At 40.3% G+C, this 23949-nt stretch overlaps 1 protein-coding gene across 1 annotated transcript in view; it reads right to left on the bottom strand.

The window, feature by feature from the left end:
- ARHGAP15 (Rho GTPase activating protein 15) overlaps positions 1-19449 on the bottom strand; it is a 381433-nt gene extending 361984 nt beyond the window's left edge. Inside the window, exons 1-2 of the mRNA XM_075284535.1 lie at positions 19303-19449; positions 15297-15446 (exon numbers count right to left, since the gene is read on the bottom strand). Of these exons, the coding sequence (XP_075140636.1) occupies positions 15297-15386 (90 nt within the window). The 5' untranslated portion in view covers positions 15387-15446; positions 19303-19449. The remainder of the gene's footprint in view (positions 1-15296; positions 15447-19302) is intronic.
- Positions 19450-23949: the final 4500 nt, after the last annotated feature.

The following is a 23949-nucleotide window of genomic DNA, read 5'->3' on the forward strand; positions in this document are numbered from 1 at the left end:
GTGTGAAAGCTCATTGATGTTGGCACATGATGACTGAGGCCCCATCAGAAGGCTATGAGGTCACATAAGCAGCCCAAAGATGACCAATGATGTCGAGGAATGCACACTGGATGGCGGTGTACCAGGAGAAGTGAAGGAAGGTGAGTATCATCATTATCTGCACCGTCCCTGGGCCTCCATTTATTATTCTTTAGGGTTTGAAGAGGAGGAAATAGAATTATAAATTTAGCTACAATGTACAGATGAGACAGGCTGGTGAGGTGAAGTTATGCAACGGGGACCCACGGCCCATGAGCCTTTGGATAGACCCCTGCCCAAGAATGACATTTCTACTGCACGATATAGAGGATCTGTCATATTTTTACTATCAAAATCTCTCCCAATAGAAAATTTAAGACCCTTTCAGAAAAAAATTACTTGTACAAAAGTATCTACAAATCTATTGTAAAGTTACAGTTAGAAAGTTAAATTCTGGCCACTAGCAGCCACCACTAGAGGGAGCTCAGGAGTATACAGTATACAGTATTATTATTGAGCTCAATACAATGTATATAAAGATTATAGATGTGTCCGTGGTTATCTTAGCTTTAATTTGGTTAAATTCTCCAATTTCTCATGAAACAAATTTAACACATAATCACAAATTGATAGGAAAATGCCCAACAGATGGACACACAACCACTGGATGTGCTAGAAGCACCCTACTAATTTTTAAAATATGAAAATGAAACTCATTGGGCTATGTTTGACCTGAGATCAAGTTTTCTGGTGACAGACTCTCTTCATTTACCATATGGTTTCCACTTTTGAACAAGTTATTTCAAGTTCCCATTCATGACACTATTAGGTACCTGTTGAATCACAAACCTGTGAGCATAGCAATTAGCTTTTCTGCATTTATCTGTCTGCTGGTATATCTCCTTTAAGGTAAGTGCATATTGGTCATGGGTGGAGAGCACTTTTAATTTTAAATGGGATCTCTCAGGTGTCCTATCTAAGGGTGCATTCACACTGAGTAAACGCTAGCTTATTTTGTAGAGTAAAATTACACTTGTAAATTTTGCTATCCCATTGACTTCAATGACATTTTACAGGCGTATTTTTACAGGCGTATTTTTTACAGGCGTATTTTTACACTTGTAAAAAAATATCATTGAAGTCAATGGGATAGCAAAATTTACAAGTGTAATTTTACTCTACAAAATAAGCTAGCGTTTACTCAGTGTGAATGCACCCTAAGGGCACCATACGATAGAGGATGAGATGCTGAGTTCGAGGATATATAGTTTTCTATGATTTGATTCAGTGTTTTCATGTAAAAAGCTATTGAGAATGATAAGCCTGTGAGTCCTGATCCTGCCCCGCCCACACTATGTGGTACTCCCTATCAATCACTGAGTAGGCGGGGGAAGCAGGACTCACAGGCTTATCATTCTCAACAGCTTTTTACATGAAAATACTGAATCAAACCATAAAAAACTATATATCCCCGAGCTCAGGATTTTCCCCTCTATTCTATGCTTTCAAAGGGAGAGACCTGAAAGAATCACTTTAAGAACCTTCTATGTAGAATTAAGTGTAAAAGCTGTATATGTGAACCAACAAACCTGAACAAGCTGTAAAGTGACTTAAAACACATCACAATAAAACATTGTAGCCCATGTAAATACAATGGCATTGCACGGTTTTTATATCATACTCGGCTGCCATGTTTCGCAAATGTATGAACGACTGCAAGTCCCTATGGCTGTTTGTTGCAGTTTACTTGCACATTTATGACTAACATGGTGCTGTTGAAGATGTCTACACAAATAGGTATGACCTCTCTGGTGTGATGATCTATGAAAGGTGACTTAAAAAAATGCACAAAAAAGACATAAATGCGAAAAAATAATCTCACGTCTGCTTCACACAGACCCCGACATTAAAAAAAGGCGACATAGTTTTAGCTTGTGTGAACGTTCATGGCAGTCATGTATGTTGCGACAGATTCATTAAATATGGCCATGGAGTGATACATCTGATACGAAAGCTTTGATACATCTTAATCACCAGAGGATTTGTTACTCTGTATCAGAAAAACAAAGTTCTGCCCATCCCAGAGATAAGATATTGCTCCGCACAGGACACTTGAAATAGGTCATGGTGTTAAAGAATAGATATTACGCTTATAGGATATTTACAGTTATATTGTATGTTAGGTAAATTTAGCTGGCCTACTAAACTCAGTGACAGCCATCATCTGATAAGCACTGAGAATGTTAGTGGTTTATTTAACCAAATCTGTTCAGCTATTCCAACGATATAAGCCCTGTTACTATTAATGTAAAATAGGATTTACTAGGTAAATGGGCGGTAACACTTTGGCTTCTCTGGTAGCCCCTTGACATGTTGTGTGTCAGGTAGTGATAACACCCACTTGGATAGCATACCGTAAATTGAATTAACACTAACAGGGCTTATATCTGTGGAACGGCTGAATAGATTTTGAGAAACAAACACCAATATGGTCACATTCCTTTGGTATCTGGGCCCAGACCACCATAGAGACTTGTTCACGTCACATCTGTACACACAAGCTTCCCATCACTCCTGTCCCCGGTCGGTGCTGTCTTACCCCCTTTTGTGCCACCTGCTCCTTTTGGCATTAAAATGTGTTTTTTTTTTTCCTTTCTGACAGTGGAAGGTGGTGCATAGTTTTTCTCCTGCTAATATTAAAATTATAAAACAGAGTTTACATTTCTGTCTGAGGCTGTGACTTTGTACAATTCTGAATTGCAATACCAGGCCTATCTATCTATCTATCTATCTATCTATCTATCTATCTATCTATCTCCTATCTATCTATCTATCTATCTATCTATCTATCTATCTCCTATCTATCTATCTATCTATCTATCTATCTATCTATCGATCTATCTATCTCTATCATCTAGCACCTGCATATGGCTAAGGCCACATGTTGCAGTAACACAGCAGTTTTTTTGCAAATTTTGTTGTGGTTTTTTGAGCTAAAGTCAGGAGTGGATTAAGCAGAAGGTAGAAATATAAGAACTTTATATATATTGTGAGAGAGTGAAGGGTGTGGTCTGGGAAGACAGGTACATTCCAGCCAGGCACCTAAAGGGTGTATGGTAAAGACTCACACCAGGGAGGTCAGCTGACTAATCATGCCCTAATAACAGTCTGAGTGTGAAGACTAGCAGGGCGGCACCACACTGACAGAGCTGATCTCTCCTTACCAAACCTACAGAGCAGGTACTGTGCCACTCGTTGTTGTTGCCAAGGTGGGAGACTGGTCGCCAGTTTCCTGTATAGTCAGGAAAAAGCGTTCCTATGTTTAAGTCAGTTCTCAGCCGAGTAGGTGTTTGTTTTTTTGCTATTTGTGCCTTTGCAAAGGCAGTGTATGCACTAAAAGTGAATAAAGCTTGAACTTGTGTGCAACCCAGTGTCTGTGTCCCTGTTTCCTGCACTGCTACAAGCATCTACCTGAGCGAATCCCCACTATATATGTGGGGAATCTGCAACACAAAAAGCTGTGTTTTTGCAACGTGGGGCCTCAGCCTATAGGTGGTTTTGAAGAGGTTGTCTAAGGCCCGGTCCACATCTAAGTTTGGTGTTCCATTCAAAAATTTAACTTTGAGACGCTCCGAACGGAGACCTATACGCATTGCAAAGCGGTTAACTAAGGAACCACACAGACCCCATAAACTGTAATGAAGTCCATGTGGTTTCCGATCGGTTTCTGCACAAAACATTGCTTGTAGTACGGACACCCAGCGGAAACCCATTATTAGTCTATGAGGTCTGCGTGGTTTCTTAGCTAACCGCTTTTTAATGCATATAGGTTTCCGTTCGGAGGGTCCCCAAGTGTAGTCCCCGAATGAAATACCAAATGCAGATGTGAACCAGGCTTTAGACTTAACATTTAATGCTCTATCTCATAAGCTACACTTAATGACTAGGGTTGAGCCGATCTTGATATTTCAGGATCGATTTTAAAATCCGATTTCTGATCATTTTTCAGCCGATCCTGATTGTGAAATTTGCTCGATCGCCGATCGGAATCCGATCTTTCCCGATCCTGATCGCTCAACCCTAAATGTACAGTCCTATGAAAAAGTTTGGGCACCCCTATTAATCTTAATCATTTTTAGTTCTAAATATTTTGGTGTTTATAACAGCCATTTCAGTTTGATATATCTAATAACTGATGGACACAGTAATATTTCAGGATTGAAATGAGGTTTATTGTACTAACAGAAAATGTGCAATATGCATTAAACCAAAATTTGACCGGTGCAAAAGTATGGGCACCTCAACAGAAAAGTGACATTAATATTTAGTAGATCCTTTAGTAGATAAATACCTTTTCTCATGATTGGATACACCTGGTTATGAAGTTCAAAGCTCACTGAGGTTACAAAACCAATTTTGTGCTTCAGTAAGTCAGTAAAAAGTAGTTAGGGGAATTCAAATCAATAAAATGATAAGGGTGCCCATACTTTTGCACCGGTCAAATTTTGGTTTAATGCATATTGCACATTTTCTGTTAGTACAATAAACCTCATTTCAATCCTGAAATATTACTGTGTCCATCAGTTATTAGATATATCAAACTGAAATGGCTGTTGCAAACACCAAAATATTTAGAACAAAAAATGATTAAGATTAATAGGGGTGCCCAAACTTTTTCATAGGACTGTATATTATATATACAGTAGGGTTGAGCCAATCTTGAGATTTCAAAATCCGATTTTCGATAATTTTCCAGCCGATCCTGATCGCAGTCGTGAAATTTGCTCAATCACCGATCGGAATACGATCTTTCCCGATCTTGATCGCTCAACCCTACTGATCAGCTGTTGTGGCCACTGAATCTGCACAGTGTATAGAGTCACAAGCAGACAGCTCTGTACACTGTGTAGTGGTCATATTACGCTATTGCAATTCAGCTCTTATTGACTTGAATGAGAGCTGATCAGAAGCCCTTTAGCACGGCCATAACACAGTGTACAGAGCTACAAGCTACTTCCACTCTGCAAACCCAGCAGCTTCAGCAAACCCCACAATCCGATATTACTGACCTGTCCTAAGGCCATAAGTACCAACCCCTTGAAGTGAACCGACCCCACGATCCACCACTTTGCATCTCCCATATAAGCCCCTGCCCCTTACACTGCTCCATTCATTTCGCTCCCAGCTCCTTCCCAGCATCTGCCGGATCCTTATTGAGTAACTGCATCATTTGCAATGTTTAATATTCTAAAACAACAGTATCATTTTTCTGTCCTGCTTATAAAGGACACATAGTAGTGATCCATAAAACAATACCAATATAGAGCAGATTAAGGAACGTATTTAATATTTTTTATTGCAGACTGGGGATACAAAACGTTTAACAGGGAGTATTAAAAATAAATTTGACAAAAAATAATTTGCGATAACATCAGCTATGCTAGTCTTGTGCCATTTATCTCCTTTCTGTGGGCAGATAGCGTTACTTTTATAATTGCGTGGTGTAACTAGGTTTTCATATTAAGTGCTTAATTATGCTTTTGTTTAGCATAAAATTACTATTATAGTCTTCTTTATAATTCATCATAAAGAGGGCAAAAAGAATCGAAGAAATATTTGTGAGGGGAAGAGCACTCACTAGACACGGCGGAGAATTGTTTATTAAAATGGAACAGATGTACGCCATGTAGGATTTTGTCGGTAAATTTACCTAATTTAAGGTGTCCGGGCACGCTGAGATACTGCAGCTGATATCAGGCGACGGATACGTCTGGCCATCCGAACTAGAGTCTTGCAAGGTAATGATCCTTTCACAGCTGAGGGGATTGTCATCGAGAATGTGGCGGCAGTCATCTCCGGAAAACAAAAACATTCTCCGCCGAGCCGATGATATTGGGGTGACAAGTAAGAGGAAAGGTTGGCTCGCCTCTGATGTGGTCACATTGAACTTTTAGGTGTAACCTAGAATCAAGCTTAAAGGGGTTTTGCTACAAAGACGATTATGGCTATTGGATCAGAATGGAGATGTGATCGGGCATCATGTGCACTCTATTCATTTCAATGGGAGCACCAGAAACTAGGGTTGAACGATCGGGAAAGATCGGATCTTGATCGGCGATCGAGCAAATTTGACGATCAGGATTGGCTAGAAAATGATCGAAAATTGGATTTTAAAAATGATCCTGAAATCTCAAGATCGGCTCAACCCTCATCAATTCATGACTTACATCTAGAGTTGAGCGATTGGGATCGGGAAAGATCGGATCCCAATTGGCGATCAAGCAAATTGCACAATCGGGATCAACTAGTAAATGATTGAAAATCGGATTTTAAAAATGATCCTGAATTCTCAAGATCGGCTCAACCCTCATCAATTCATGACTTAGATCTGGAGTTGAGCGATCGGAATTGGGAAAGATCGGGTCCCAATCGGCGATCGAGCAAATTTCACGATCGGGATCGGCTAGTAAATGATCGAAAATCGGATTTTAAAAATGATCCTGAAATCTCAAGATCGGCTCAACCCTACCAGAAACAAATTTACGTCAGATATCACTGGCATTTTCATTGAAATGAATGGAGTGCTGCCCGACAAACACTCCATTTAGAATAGAGGATCCCCCATTTTTCTAATCAGTGGGAGTCTTAACAGTCGGACCCCTACTAATCTGTAAATTATCCCCTATCCTATGTGGGGTAATATCATATCTGTCACTCAGCACCCCCATCAATCAGCCATTCCCAGCATCTGATGCACAGAGAATAGAGCAGGGAGCAGACAGCTCTGAGTTACTGCAGCTTAGGTCCCATTTAAATGATTGTGAGCTGATCTGGCGACTATGTAGAGAACAGCGCTGTCTGATTCCTGCTCTATTTTCTGTGTATAAGCTGCTGAGAACAGCTGATGGATGGGGGAGTCCGATCCTCGCAAATTTTTTATTAGTCACCTATCTTTAGGATAGGTCAGCAATATGTTTAGCCCCTTTAAGGATTCATTCATCCAATTCATGACCTTTACTATCACCTTGACTCACATTGCCGGTTTATTGTGTTTATGTTGCTGAATATAGCCGTATATAGTGACAAGAACTACCACAAAACTGCTTTATAGAATGATGAGCAGAACCTGCAAAATTACCTGTTCCAGTGTAGTCACATGACCATATCTTTGTAGGTCCAAAGAGAAGAGCAGCAAAGAGAGCGTGAGCTGCCATGTATGTTTATGGGATCTGTACTGGATTGGTGGGTTTGCTCTGGGTCTAGGGTCTGAATTTATTTTGGAGGTCTCACCTGGAGTATGTACAGTATTAGTTTAGGGGTCTGGTCTATGATTTGTGTTTATGTTGCTTGGGATCTGAACTTAATCTTGAGGACTACCCTATCTGTGTATTAATTGAGTCTGTGGTCTGCATTTATTTAGTAGGTCTGGTCTGGGTCTGTTTATTTAGAGAATCTGTTTTTTGTCCGGTCTGAGGACTGTGGTGTTTTAGTGGTCTGAGGTCTGTTGTTGTTTAGGAAGGAGGTTATATTTCTTCTTAGGTCTATTTTTATTACGTCGTTTGGTCTGCAGTGTTTGGAGTTTTGAGTTAATTTAGGGTCAATGTGGGGTCTGAATTTATTTTTGCAACTACAAAGGCTGGGAGTGGCTGCAGAAGTGAAGGGCCAAAGATGTCCCAGTAGCAAACTCTGCAGTCATCATAGAAAGTCGCCGTGGGCCAGATAGAGAAGGAAAGGAAAAATAACCACGATCAGATGAGACATCGCCTGTGAGTCCCTATTTCACAAAAAGACTGTATGTAGCCCAAGTGGACAAGTGGATGTTACCATTCACCTAGATGATTGGACACCACAAGAGCATTCGGGCATAGCCCTATGGAAAAGAGAATGGTAACACCCAGTGGCGTAAATAGGAATGGTGGGGCCCCATGGCGAACTTTTGACATGCCCCCCCCCCCCCCCCCGCACACATTTCTGCGCACACTATAATATCCTATATTAGCCCCAGCACACAGTATTATGTTGCATACTGGCCCCAGTACACAGTATTATGTCCCCATACTGGCCCCAGTACACAGTATTATGTCCCCATACTGGCCCCAGTACACAGTATTATGTCCCCATACTGGCCCCAGTACACAGTATTATGTCCCCATACTGGCCCCAGTACACAGTATTATGTCTCCATACTGGCCCCAGTACACAGTATTATGTCCCCATACTGGCCCCAGTACACAGTATTATGTCTCCATACTGGCCCCAGTACACAGTATTATGTCCCCATACTGGCCCCAGTACACAGTATTATGTCCCCATACTGGCCCCAGTACACAGTATTATGTCCCCATACTGGCCCCAGTACACAGTATTATGTCTCCATACTGGCCCCAGTACACAGTATTATGTCCCCATACTGGCCCCAGTACACAGTATTATGTCCCCATACTGGCCCCAGTACACAGTATTATGTCCCCATACTGGCCCCAGTACACAGTATTATGCCCCACTGTGGACACCCATGAACAATTATTATACTCTGGGGTCTTTTCAGACCCCAGAGTATAATAATCGGAGACCCAGAGGGATACAATCAACAAACTACTGTTACTTACCTATCTCCCGACTCCCCTGGATTATCCGTTGCTGTCAGCCATCTTCTGGGACGTCATGTGACCAGGGCCCTGCGTCCCGGGTCATATGACGTCACGCAAGTAGGCCAAAGCCTGCCTGGAGCCTGGAGAGGTAAGTAACACAGTTTTTCATGTTATCTTACCTAACCCCGGCCTCCGATCGTTTTATATATATATATATATATATATATATATATATATATATATATGTACTGTATCTACTGTATATATATATATATATATATATATATATATATATACAGTATATATATATATATATATATATATATATATATATATATATATATATATAATAGTGCTTGTGAGGCCCGCGCCGTCACTTACCAATCCTGGCCCCTGCCAGGATCGATAAGTATATAGGGCTTCTGCTGCTACGGCGGTAGTTACGCCGCTGGTAACACCGAGATGTCAATGCTAGCATAAAAATGTGTTGATGTCTATAGATACAATGTAGTAAGTTTTGGGAACTGAGTCTACAGGTTAATTAATCTGCCAATGGGTTAACGATTACTGCTTCATCAACGGAGAATTTATTGGGATTCTCTTTCCATAGAAATTGCAACAAACTGACAATGAAGGAAGGAAAAATCTGCTCTTGGGTACAAGGTATTAGATAGCAGACTGAGGAATAAGCGCCAGACTCTTGGATGGGTATTTATGATGATGTGAACAAGCACTAGGACAACTACTCAGATCATATAATGTGATTTAGGACTTTAATCTCAGGTTTGAGATCTTATACTAGAACAAACCATATCTAGGTCCTTTACCCACAAATATTCCTCCAAAGAACCACAACATTCCTTGCTTTGGGCACAAGATCATCCTTACATAGTATAAGGTTTACTTATCTCATTAAGTATTGTGATGGAAAGGACTTGTACTGACCAACTGGGACAGAAGGGAGGAGGAAAAGACTTGAAGGGCTTCTCCACTTAGGTCTTTCCATAATAGTCCCTTGCCAAGAGGCTACTTGTGAAGTGTCCATTTTCAGGACTTTCAGCAATTCATGAAATCTGTGCAATGACATGGCAGCACCACCACAGGGCAATGTAAGCATTACACAATGCAATGAACTCAATAGGTGACCTTGTATTTCAGGAAGGAATAGGTCCTCCAAAACTAGACGTAGCCTTCATAACCACTCAAGAGATGAAGATCCTGAACAAAGTCTTTCCTATATTAAAGGAGTTTTTCAGGATTAGTTGGGTACTGATCTGTCCTTAATTTGAATGTAAGTATGTGTAATGCTTAATTTCCCCTGTGGAGGTGCTGCTGGGAAACTGGACACCTATAGCCAGGCTGTGCCGCAGATTGCAGCTGATCATTGGGGTGTCCTAGGGGACACTCTGTGATCAATCTTTTTTCAAGGTAACTTTTCTAACAAGTAAGTGATACATAGTTCAAAACCAGGTCTCAGGTCTTAGAAGTTTCACCGACACCTCCATTTCTGGTCGGGTTCTGACAAAGGGCCTCAGTTCTCAGAACTCTAAGCAGCCCCTTCTCTGGCAAGAAAACCCATTCATAATATCCCAACAATGTCATAGGAGGGTGGACATTCTCTGTCATGTTACCTGGTGGTGGAGGGAATGGAGGTGTTAAGGCAGGGATAGGGAACCTTCGGCTCTCCAGCTGCTGTGAAACTACAACTCCCAACATGCTCCATCACTTCCATGGGAGGTCCAAGAACAGCAGAGCGAGTATGCATGCTGGGAGTTGTAGTTTTGCAACAGCTGGAGAGCCGTACGTTCCCTACCCCTGTGTTAAGGTCTAGTATTTCTCTGGACAATCCCTTGAAAATATTTTTTCCTGGAATATGATCACCAGTGAAGTTGGACACCGAGAAGCGCCTCCATTTAAAGAGTATTTGGTTAAACTTCACTTCCTCTTCTCAGACGTTCATTGGTCACATGGGCATTGTTGCAGCCCAGTCCCATTCAAATGAATGGGGCTGAGCTGCAATACCAAGCACAGCCACTATACAATGTACCCTTCTGTGCTAGGCAAGCAGTGGAGAGGCTACTACACCAGTCCTAACACCGCAATCCCCTTCAATCAGTGTCACACCGCCCCCTATCTGATATCGGTGACCTATCCTAAGGGCAGGTGATCCGTATTATCATTCCTACAGAACCTCTTTAACCTTGCAATTGCAAATCAATAGACTTATTCCATATGTTAAAAAAAAAAGTAACAAAAAAATAACAACCATCAGTTACAAATGCGTCTACCCCCGTTCGGTGATGAATCTCCTCTATGCCGCAATGCAGAAAATGTCTCTTATAAATAATTATGACGGCAATCCTAATACCCATTTAGAATTACTATATGACATTTATGCCATACTGTTGACGGCCATAAACTGTCCTAGTCCTGTTCTCAGTAATGGCTGTGACAGCTCTGCCAACACCAGGGGGTTCTCCTAAAACCCGAGCAGCCGCCCATCAATCCTTGATCTATGTTCGGAAGCAGCGTGGTATCCTATTAATGCTTGTTGCTGCGAATCCACCTCAGACGATTTGTATCGAAAAATACATTGTGCATTTGCCAAAAATAATTAAACAGTGTATGCATTACATCTGCCATCCGATCCCGGCAATAACATGTCAAGTTTCCTTCCTAATAGAACATTCCGCTCTTCCAATGTAACTGGCAGAACTCCATAGCGGTCCCATCTCCCATAATGTCGCAGGTATTGCGGGCGACAGCGACAACCCTGATCCTTAGTTGCAAATAAGTTTTGGGGTTTTTTTTTTTTGGTCTTTGCAGCTTGAAACTCATTTGCCGCTAATTGTCCTGAATATTTTGCCAAAAAAAAAAGCAAAAAAAACTGAACTTATATAACAAGGTAATGTCAACAATGAAAAACTGCATGATAAAATCCTATCCAAAAGTGAAAAATGCTAATTTTGTCTCATTTAGCAGCTGGATACAGAAATGCTCATTAGTTTTAAGAGGGTTAATCTTTTTAACTTTTGCATATTGATATGCCAATTATGCCTAATTGTACAAGAGGCATCCGTCAAGGTAATAGTGCAGAAACACATGAAAGTTATTAAGTATATCCCAACATGTAATAAAGTAGGTGTTAATTGGTAGCTGAGTTCTGCAGGCTATTGAGGTGGATAATTCATTGCGAAATGGATCACTTGTAATTTCTCGACATAATTCCTTTTGCAGTCTCACGCTGTGATGTTTTCATGCTTGTCAAAAAAAACAACTGCAGCCGGGCGCCTTTTGTTAAACACAGGCAATAAAATAGGTTTGGCTTCATTAAATATACTTAACTTTTTAACTTTTTTTTTTTTTTTTTTTGAAAGGTATTTGTCCTGGTCAACGAAGGCTGTCAATGGAAAGATCGCCGGCCAAGCAAACGGGAACTAAGCGCTACCAATTAAAAAGTAACTTTATGTATTTATGTATTCCGTGACAATGGACTTGGATTATAGTATTTAATGCCGTGGACGTTACGGCAGAAGTCACTTTTTTTTTGTTGTTGTTGCGTGAACTTTTTGAGATAGTATTCATTAGCAAAGTGCTCATGAAGTCGTATACTTTAGAGTTCGGACGGCCGTCACGCAACAATCTGATTCAGGTTTTTTTGCATTTTTTTTTTTTTTTTTTTTAAAGAATAGTCATCTTTGGTATTAATGTGTCCGTAACAATCCGTACTTTAAAAATTGAACTGTATTCATCCCACACGGCCGCATCAATCCCAAACATGGCTGATTATTATTATTATTAGTATTATTAGTATTTTTCATTAATATTGTTATTATTATTTTTTATATTATTATTATTACTCTGCTACCAAATATATATATATATATATATATATATATATATATATATATATATATATATATAGTTGAATTATATATTGTTATTGTATTATTATTATTATTATTATTATTAGTAGTAGTAGTAGTAGTAGTAGTAGTATTGTATTATTTTATTATTATTATTATTATTATTATTATTATTATTATTATTATTATTATTCTGCTACCAAAAATATATATTGAGAAAATAACTTTTTAATGTTCTATTTGTTTATTTATTATTTATTTTTATATAGATTACAGCATTTTTATTTATTTATTTATTTATTTTTTTACATTTCCACTCCATCCCATAGTTAGACATGAACACCAGTTTTCATGATTATTACTATAGTACATTGCAATGTTTCTGCATTGCAATGTACTATAGGTCAACAAGAAAAATAAACATCCTGATGTAATAGCATGTCATAGGGCAGCAGCTGGTTAATTTTCAGTACGCTACGTCATTTATTGTTTGAATGGACTTTTTGCACAGGTGCACAACTAAAGACTTTCAGGTCCGGTGTAAAAGATTGAGCTTGGGACCCCCGGCTTAGTTGCTATTCAGTCACATCCATACATCTTAGCAGCATTTCCATGTACCTTTCCTTATCTTTTTGAGCCCAGAATGCCATATCTGTGCAAACAAGCCTCCCAGTGTTCCCATCTGTTAGTGCCCCCACATAGTAATTACCCCCCTTTTTTTGCCACAGTCTCACCCACAGAATAGCTCCTTGACTATATACTGCCGACCAACTGCTGTTTATGCAAAAAAGTGTTAATTTTCTCCTTTCTGACCCTGGAAGTCTGTTCATCATAAATCTTCTCACTCCAGTGCACCAGAAGGCAGGGGGAATACATTTATGAAGCACAAATTGCCAGCCATTAATGGAAATCAGAAAGGAGTTTAGGTGGTGAGGGTGACCTGTGGACCCCTTTGGTTTCTGGGCTTGGTCACAGCTGCAACCGCCCCAGCCCCCTTAGTTGCGTCACTGTTTTTGGGATAGTATTCATATGCAAAGGGTTCCATGAGCCTGGACATTTGTTCCTATGATCAATCCCACCATTAAGATTAAGTAAACTGCCCCCCCCCAAAAAAAAAAAAAAAAAAAACACTGCGCAAGTTGGCTGTTGATGGGCCAAAAGTTAACCAAATTCCATCATGGCTGATCTGCTAGAGTCTTGGGATACCAAGATCAATTACTGGACAAAAATTGGCTTCTAATGATCTTCTATCTATATATCACATCAACAGTCGTCCATTTGCCATGTTGGCCAATTAAAAGCTAATGTGCTTGACCATCTTTGGGCGAATGGAGCTCTGGTGGTCCCACATGTGAAAATCTCCTGGGGTACAGGTACAGATATTGGATGTCCACTCTATTCTCTCTGCAACTTTCTTCCTTATCTTTCCACAAATACAACACATCATCACAACTTCATTATCACATCACAACCACTCTGTGGCCGCATATAGACACGTGTAACATCACAACTCCCAACAGAGCAGCAGGAAATCATGTGTTACAGAGCGGCTTATATGAGGCCACAACGTGGTGAACCAAGGGGAGAGGTAATGAAGGACATATCTGTATGTACACTCGTAACTCTGTCTCCTATCATGGAGGTGTTTGTATGTGCAGATATATCATGGAACATGGCTAGGGTTGAGCCAATCTTGAGATTTCAGGATCAATTTTAAAATCTTATTTCCGATCATTTTCAGCCGATCCCGAACCCGATCGTGAAATTTGCTCGATCGCTGATCGGAATCCACGACTTATGTGTTATACAGTATTTGGGTGCCTTCCTACAAACTTAAGACTCCATTGACACTCAACTGCTTTATGTTCCTTTTTACTGAAATTTCTCCAACAGTACACGTCAGAAGGCTCATTCAACATAAACAGGTAATAACTTACACAATGTAGATATCATATCTTCATCGTCACACCTGTAGGAAGGAAGTCTCCTTCTCCTCCCACACATAGTCTCCTGGGATCTCCATGACTATCCTTGTCCTAATATGTGTAGAGGCTAATGCTTGATTTAGAAATATTACAGTCTCTCAACAATGTGAAGACAGATTACTACCGGACACTCTGCACACTTTGAATCACTAGAGGTTACTCTATTTGTATCTCTGTCACCCTGTCTGCACCGACTTGCAGCCCCGCAATACTCCAAGTTTAGGTTCCTTGTCCATAACTTTGAGCAGTGCAGAACATCTCCATTCTTGTGTTCTGCTGCTTCTGAACTGTATTGCCTGTACAGCCTGCTTTTCTCCACTGGCGGTATTTCAAGGTGCCCAAAAATGAGAAAACTGCCCCCCCCCCCACACACACACACACACACCTTTCTTCACTACACTTGCTATACACCAAAATCTGAAATGTTGGTAGGTCCTCACAAATGAATCCCTGATCCATTGCTCTTGCACACTTCTTGTTGGATTCTGTCTTTTCTCAGGATACTCATCCCTGTCTAAACCCACTAGGTCCCTGTTGGATGATGCTGTGGCCATCGCTTTACACCGGGACCTATGGTGGCCACTGAGACATTGAGAACAATAAACATTGTCAGTATAAATGTAGGGTAGGCACCGGAAAGAAGACTTGAAGAAATAACGTACACAATACATGAACGGCGAGATCCAAGACGTGACTGTTGGCTCCTGTTGTTGGCTGGTGCATTAACTAAGCATTTTTCCCATATTGCAAATTTGGGACACCTTGAAATTTTTCATAAACTCAAGATATCAGAATGTATTAGTAATCTATATTAGTGTATTAGTTTGTTCTCCTACCGGCTTTGTCACTTCTGCAGCATCAATAAGGACCATCGATTTGCTCTGGCTCAGTCGATCATGTTGTAAATTGGCACTTTTGACCCTCATCTGTACTGCACCAGCATTTCGTAAAGATGGCGACTTCTCTTCTGGAGACTGGGGTAGTGCCTTGGTATAAAAAAAAGCATAAGATACAATGATGGCAAGTAAATAATCCAATTCCTTCTTAGCAATAGTTGCAATATATAACATACGCGTGATGTTACATGGAGCAATGCACATTTCTATAGAGGATCCATTGGTGGTGGTGGTTTCGTGAGGGTGAAATGAAGAGGGAAAATGCCCCCTAGTTTTATCCTGAGATGCATACCAGCTTTAGGACCACGCTCCATACCACAAGGATCCTGATTTTTAGAAGAAAATCAGCTAGTGATCGGTGAGCCTTGCAAAATTTGTTTTGCAAAAATTTATGAATTTTGCTGGGAAAATTTGTCTCAGGCAGACCTTGTTTGTTCCAAACTGAATGCACAGGACAAAGTTGATTCATCTATCCTTGGACCTCTTCAGGCCCTAGAGTACAAAATTCAGAGGCCAGTGGTCGGTCCCCAGTGATGTATCACTTCTCCCCGATCCTAGATAGAGGAACATTGACTCTAATAGGAAAACCCCTTTAACCATAACTGTGCAGATGTTACAAACCTGAATTTCTCGCAAAACTGTTTCTTTATCTGCATTAATGAAGTTTAAGGAAGCTTCACCAACATTCCTATCTATGACCACAAATAACAGAATGTGACATGACCATATGTGATACCGCATGTCAAAGTCAGCCCTGCTATATAGTAAGCACGCATTCTATATGGTTATATCATGCTCGTGACTCTTCAGCACCGCTTGGTTTTGTGGTTCTGGGTGGAGTTACCTCTCTCTGCTTCGCTGCCTGCAGTTTCACTTTTCGTCACGGCACCTTTCACACCAGCAACACCTTTATGGGTCTCCAGATCTGCAGAAAACCTAAAACCTAATCTAAAGAAACCCCATAATATAATAACGATTTGTGGGTGAAGATCCCTAAAAATTTAGAGTTCGGCCAAATCCAAAATTTTTTAGAAAATTTTTTTAGAACCCTTTTTACAAAGCGATTATCTCATCTCTACTACTGGATTAAAAATATTAGTGATCTATTCTTATATTCTTATGATTAGTAATTCATATCAGATTTATGGGGGTATGACTCCCGACACCCTCACCATTCATCTGTTCTCCATGGTTGATACATAGAGAATGGAGCAGGAAGCAGATAGCTCTGTTCTCTGTCTAGTGGCCAGACCTGGTACTGCAGATCAGATCATATTCCCTTGAACAGACTCTAATCTGCAATGAGTTGATTTAGCCACTACACAGAGAACAGCGCTGTCTGCTTCCTGCTCCATTCTCTGTGTATTAACCACAGAGAACAGATGAATGGTGAGGGTGTCGGGAGTCATACCCCCATAAATCTGTTCTGCTGAGACTAGTATTGGACCCCTGCTAATCTGATTTTAGCCTTCATTGTAGAATGTTACCCCATACAATTGTTTCAGCATTTTGCTAATGCACAGAGGAAAGTAAAGCAATGATGGCTCTATAAATATGGAAAATTTCAGTTTTCAATTGGACCAGTTTTTATATTTCAATTATATCAGTGCACAAAAAAAAATGTTGGTACCTGGCACATCAGCTCCATCTGTGCTCCTAACATTGCCATTACAAAACCCACCATACCCTGCTGAACATACTTCCTTCCATGCATGAGTAACCTTGGTTCATTTCCTTCCTGAATTATTTATAATGAGCGTGGTAGTGCGGTACATAATGTATCACTGAGGGTCACTGAGCCCAGATGCCAGGCAGACACAGCCCGTAACACAAAGATGCCATCTGCAGAGGGCACCAAATATTACATGTAACTACTATTTGTACAATGTGAGGATGTATTATTAGTGAATAGCAGATGTACAAGCGATGCCTAACACTACTACATGTGCTGATAGTTGTAAATTGGGGGGATGGAGGCAAAAACCTAGAGGACATAAAGGGACTGTTGCGTATAGTGAACCCATTTTTATATATTGCAATATGGAAATCTGGGTTACAGTTCAGGACCCTATCTGCTAGAGTAAGACTGGTCATATAGATTGTCCTATTGGAGGACCCGGCATCGCCCTTCATTATATGGACAGGCAATGATTTCAATAGGAAATGTGTAATGCTCTATAGCTCCTGCGGAGGCGCTGCAGGGAAATTGAACAGAAGAGGGACATACCTTGAGATCAGTTTATTGTGAGGAGACCCTTGTAAAAAATTATCCAAAGCGGAGACCACATGAATATAACATATAACTACATATTCAGATTGCAACACTGGGTCATTTGGCTTCAAGGGGTTATCCAAGAAATTGTTTTGATGGTCTATCCTTAGATTAGGTCATCAATCTGAGAATCATGGGGGTCCGACATACGGCATCACCATTGATGGACTGTTGTATGCTCCTTACACTGTCCAATGACTGTACTACGCTACTGCAGCTTAGTCCCCATTCACCTGAACAGGAGCTTAGCTATATTGGTGTGTAAATAGAGATACTGTTATTAACGTCACCCGTCAGCGGATGAGAGCAACGGACAATAATTGTAGAGGGTGGACGGAGCCCGGAACTCTCATGTTAAACAACCTGATGGAAGCTTGTTGTTCGAAGTCAATGGGAATGGCCACATATGGAGGGGCTTCGTCTGTACATCAGTCTATCGCTTGGAAAGTCCATTGCTCTTTTCCTTTGACGAATGAGAGCAATGGACATTCACAAGGGTAGTGTGAACAACCCCTTATGTTGTAGGAAGTCATATATCTACCATAACGTTCTATAAATCATGGTGGTGCCCTTTGGAACTCCGTTTTGTAACTTATTGTGTGACTTTGAAAACTTCATTAACTCTTATTTTTAGATCCTTCAAATGTGAGTTATGTGCAAGGTGATGCAGTGTAAGCCAGGAGCATTACATGTACAACTCAGATAATAAAACTCCTTGAAGGAATCTTCCTGTCTTATAAAATAGGACAAGGACAACTTAGAAAGTTCCCTCCATTCTCATAGTCCTGGGAATCCCAGAGGTCAGACTTCCGAGAACCAAAAGTGATGGACTAGACTAGCACCATATTGTCACCTAATGACCAAATAAAGCAGTTATATAATTCTATACTTTACTAGAGATGAGCGAGTTGTATTCGATCGAGTAGGTATTCGATCGAATACGACGGTATTCGAAATATTTGTACTCGATCAAATACTACTCGCTATTCGCAGTAAGTATTCGATTCAGAACTAGCGTTGATTGCCTGAATGCTATACAGTATATAGCATTCGGCAAATCAACGCTGGTTCTGCAGCAGCCTCGTCCTTGCTAGTCGGGAGAGCTGGCAGCTTGCTGTTACGAGGGAGCTTACTTTTTCTCATAGGAATTAATTGACCAGCGTTGATTGGCCAGTGTACAGCATTCGGCCAATCAATGCTAGTCAATGCATTCCTATGACAAAAAAGTCAGCTCCCTCGTAACAGCAAGCTGCCAGCTCTCCTGACTAGCAAGGAAGAGCCTTCGGCAGAAGCAGCGTTGATTTGCCACAGGCTCATCCTTGCTAGTCAGGAGAACTTGCAGCTTGCTGTTACGAGGAGCTTACTTTTTATCAGCGCAACTGCAAGCGCTGTGCAGTTAAAGCGCACGGACCCCATAGACTATAATGGGGTCCATGCACTTTAACTGCACAGCGCTCCTCCTAAACACTCTGCTCCTGATACTCATGGACTTGGTGACTCTCCTTTATTCGAATTTTTAGCATTTTTTCCCATAGACTATAATGGGATTTGATATTCGATCGAGTAGTCGAATATTGAGGCTCTACTCGAAACAAATATCAAATCTCGAATATTCCACTGTTCGCTCATCTCTATTTACTATAGACTTTACTTTTGACAGTAGTATCCAGGTACCTTGGTGTCAGTCTTTGGTGGGATTGACCTTGGAGGTTTCCAGGATCTTTCCTTGCTGATGATATTCACATAATATTTCCTTCCAGATGTGTCTTCATAAACTTCCCACTGGTCCAGGACCTGGACTGGGGGACCTGTAGGACTCGGAGGCTCCAGGATGATATCTTTCAGTTTTGGTTAAAAAGTATCCAGGTGGTCTAAGAATATGGAAACAAATATTCACTAAGTCACTTGTCGGAATGAAGAGTGAAGACAATTAGAACGTCTTAGAGGAAAACTCTGGGTAAAGGTGCAAAGAACACGAAAGGTGAGAACGCCATCCTTTGGACTTGGAAGAGGAGTTAAGGGTCCACCAAAAAGCCACTTTGCCTTGGCCACAGTATTAAAACAGAACAGCAAACCAAACTCTTGTCCCGGATATACGGTCACCCTGTGCAGAGGATTCCTTAGACTGTATACAATATTTGCAAACCCTTCTCTGTGTGTTATAATAATGCATATAAATAAGGCAAAAGGGGGTCATATATAATCGACAACCCACCGCCAAACACATGTACAGCCGACATCCAACTCATCCCAACCCTATGTACTGTATATATCTGGGATTGCACATATCCTGAACTGGGAGGAAGGAGAAAGCAAGATCCCTCTGGCCACAGCCTTACTCCCCATGAACAATATGATCCAGCATGTTGATTCCTCATTATCCACCCCCCCCCCCCCCCAGTATCTGCTATTGGGGAGTGTCAGGTGGCCCTATACACAGTAGATGGTCAGTCAGTCCCACTGATATCCATGTTTGTCTGGTGCACATCTAATCTGTATGGCCAGGTCTAAGCAAGCCAAGCACATTTGATAGTTGTACTCTGGATGCTCACTTTCATTCCTCCATGCACATGCACTCTCGGCTCAGAGGTTCATGTATACTGAACTCATAAAGAGGGGAAAGTCACTGCGGATCCAGCCATTAAATCCTGATCTTCCCTAACATCTGCCATTGGGATTAGGATTGTATTAGTTTTCTGGCAAGTCCCATTGAAATCTGTGCATTCGGTGTATTCACATCTATATGTATGGCCAATTTAAGACTCTACATTAGTATTCGGGGACCAATATATTGCAGCAAAATCAAAGAATCCCCCCCCCCCCATACACCATCTCAGTAATTCTATATGGAGAAAAAATGTTGCGCATACATAAGATTTTCAGCCTTCAGAATTCAGACACTCATCTCCAGTTTAGTATTCTCTAACAAGGACAGTTGTGGTTGTGCCATGTTGTTCCCGATATTGGGGTGTCTCGGTGTCATGGTGCAACCATGGCTTTGCATTTCATTAATCCACAGATTTTAATATCTTTGTAGGATGGAGTTTCAGTTTCACTCTAAGAAGGAGAATTAAAGGCACTGAATCACAATGAGGATTTTGGGGAGATCCCTGGAGCCGGAGTGACTTCTATCTATTCAGACCCAATAAAACTGAGGGCTCTTGTCAATGACCGGGGTCTCCTGACTGGCTCTTACCATTGATGGCTTCTGTCAATGAGATGTTCATCCAGTAGCTGTTAGCACAGAATGGACATAACTTCTGAGCCAGGGGTGTATGACAAGGGGTGCAGAGGTAACAGATGCTCAAAAGCCCCTCTCCCCATAAAATAAACCACTGTTGTAAATGGCACAAGGTAGAGACTAGTTATGTTAGGGTCTTTGGCCCAGTGCACGGCATCAACCCCTGAAGGTCAGACATCACACCTTTATACTAAATGCAAGCTATAATGATTTATTACCTACTGCTATTGATTATGGAAAATGTTCATCCTGTTTACTAGTCAATAGGGTTGAGTCGATCTGGAGATTTCAGGATCAATTTTAAAATCCGATTTCCGATCATTTTCCAGCCGATCCCGATCGTGAAATTTACTCAATCGCCAATCGGAATCCGATCATTCCCGATCCTGATCGCTCAACCCTACTAGTCAACGTTTTGCAGCAGTTCCTCTGGTCGGTCACTTGAGTGGCAACCAAGCTCTTCTTTTTTCCACTAGCCAAAAAAAATCAGCTAGTGATATAAAGAAGAGCCCTGTCCAATCTTCCCATTGAAGTGAATGAGAACAATTTTTTTTCTCCTGGTACAAGGAAGATTTCCAGACCATATTTTGCATGTTGGGTCCATTGTGTGAATTTACCCTAATAATCCAGATCAGCCCAGCAAAATTACAGGAGGAATAAAGCTGCACATTACTAATACAGGAAACATACTGAAGGTATACGGCAAGCTGCACAATATTGTCTACTCATAGAACAGAGGTCTTAGCATGACTTGTCAAATGTAGCAGTGCTGGGTATGTTGGAAATATATCTAATGTGCTTGTCAGAGATGATGTCGCTGCAAATTTTAATACTGTTGGGATAGATAGATAGATAGATAGATAGATAGATAGATAGATAGATAGGAGATAGATAGATGATTGATTGATAGATAGATAGATAGATAGATAGATAGATAGATCAATAGATAGATAGATAGATAGATAGATAGATAGGAGATAGATAGATAGATAGATAGATAGATAGATAGATAATAGATAGATAGATAGATAGGAGATAGATAGATAGATAGATAGATAGATAGATAGATAGATAATGGATGTATGGATGGATAGATAGATAGATAGATAGATAGATAGATAGATAGATAGGAGATAGATAGATAGATAGATAGATAGATAGATAGATAGATAATAGATAGATAGATAGATAGGTAGATAATAGATAGATAGATAGATAGATAGATAGATAGATAGATAGATAGATAGGAGATAGATAGATAGATAGATAGATAGATAGATAGATAATAGATAGATAGATAGATAGGTAGATAATAGATAGATAGATAGATAGATAGATAGATAGATAGATAGATAGACACAGACAGATATATAGATGGATGGATGGATGGATGGATGGATGTATGGATGGATAGATAGATAGATAGATAGATAGATAGATAGATAGAAGATAGATAGATAGATAGATAGATAGATAGATAGATAGATAGGAGATAGATAGATAGATAGATAGATAGATAGATAGATAGATAGATAATGGATGTATGGATGGATAGATAGATAGATAGATAGATAGATAGATAGATAGGAGATAGATAGATAGATAGATAGATAATAGATAGATAGATAGATAGATAGATAGATAATAGATAGATAGATAGATAGATAGATAGATAGATAGATAATAGATAGATAGATAGATAGATAGATAGATAGATAGATAGACACAGACAGATATATAGATGGATGGATGGATGGATGGATGGATGGATGGATAGATAGATAGATAGATAGATAGATAGATAGATAGATAGATAATAGATAGATAGATGATAGATAGATAGATGATAGATAGAGGATGGATGTATGGATAGATAGATAGATAGATAGATAGATAGATAGATAGATAATAGATAGATAGATAGATAGATAGATAGATAGATAGATAGGAGATAGATAGAGGATGGATGTATGGATAGATAGATAGATAGATAGATAGATAGATAGATAGATAGATGTGTGTATTTTAAAATTGCTTATAGTTGCAGCTGTTACTATACCATAAATTGTAACTTTTTGCAAGTTAAGATGCTTTATTCTGTAACTACCTGTAGTTTTACGTAAAATATCATCCAATACAACATGACCGTAGTATGACAGCGACTATGACAGCGACTTACCCAGCTGTACTATTTGTGCAGTATTTCACAACTTCACAGAAAGCGGTAGAACATTGCATATCTTAGGCCATACATACAACCTATTATAGGATATTATACTATATACTTGCTCTGTATCCACTTACCCCTGGAAGCCAATCGCCGTTCTTTTTCCACGTAATATGTCCCTGGTTAGAAATGAGCGGTTTTTGAGAGCCAGAGGAAATCACAAGCATCACATGGACGACACAATCGAGAGGAATCTGTAACTGTTGCTGATTGTAACGAATGCGCGACTGTAACAGGGCGAAAAGCAAACACAACCACTTCCTGCTCTCGCTGTACTTTACGTATTTCACTTCCACTTTATCTGTTTTGAGACATCAAGACGTTTACTTAGTTCTTGTACCATCCGGGTTGGGTGACTTATTCTGTTGTTCACACTGTATAAGGTGTCATCATGTGGTCGGTGTATTTTAAGGAGAAATAGTGACTTTGGATTCTTCATGTCAGTCACTTCCTTATTGCCTAATGTAGAGTTTATCTGACATCTAAGACATAGAAATAACCTGTTGTGTCATATTATTATACCCTGCACAGTGCCATATACAGAGTCCATGCTTGATGGCAGCTGCAAAACCAAAAGGGCTCATTGGCTAATGCAGACTCCAGGGAGCAAGATAGGGCATATGTAGCTACCAATAGGATCAATGCATTGAGGATGAGAGCAATAGCCTTCTCAGTAGCTGTAGTGGACTTGACTATTACTGGTACATCGACGGAGGGGCCTTGAGATTAGAAGATGTTGGTAGTAATATCGCCCAGGGCACTTCCTTATAGTAGGTCTCCCTGAGCCTTATGGTGGTTGGAGGGCCCTCGATGATGATGAATGCAGGATAGAGGACGCAAGTAGAACAATTTA

This window comes from Leptodactylus fuscus, chromosome 8, assembly GCF_031893055.1.
Source record: "Leptodactylus fuscus isolate aLepFus1 chromosome 8, aLepFus1.hap2, whole genome shotgun sequence".
Lineage (NCBI taxonomy): Eukaryota > Metazoa > Chordata > Amphibia > Anura > Leptodactylidae > Leptodactylus > Leptodactylus fuscus.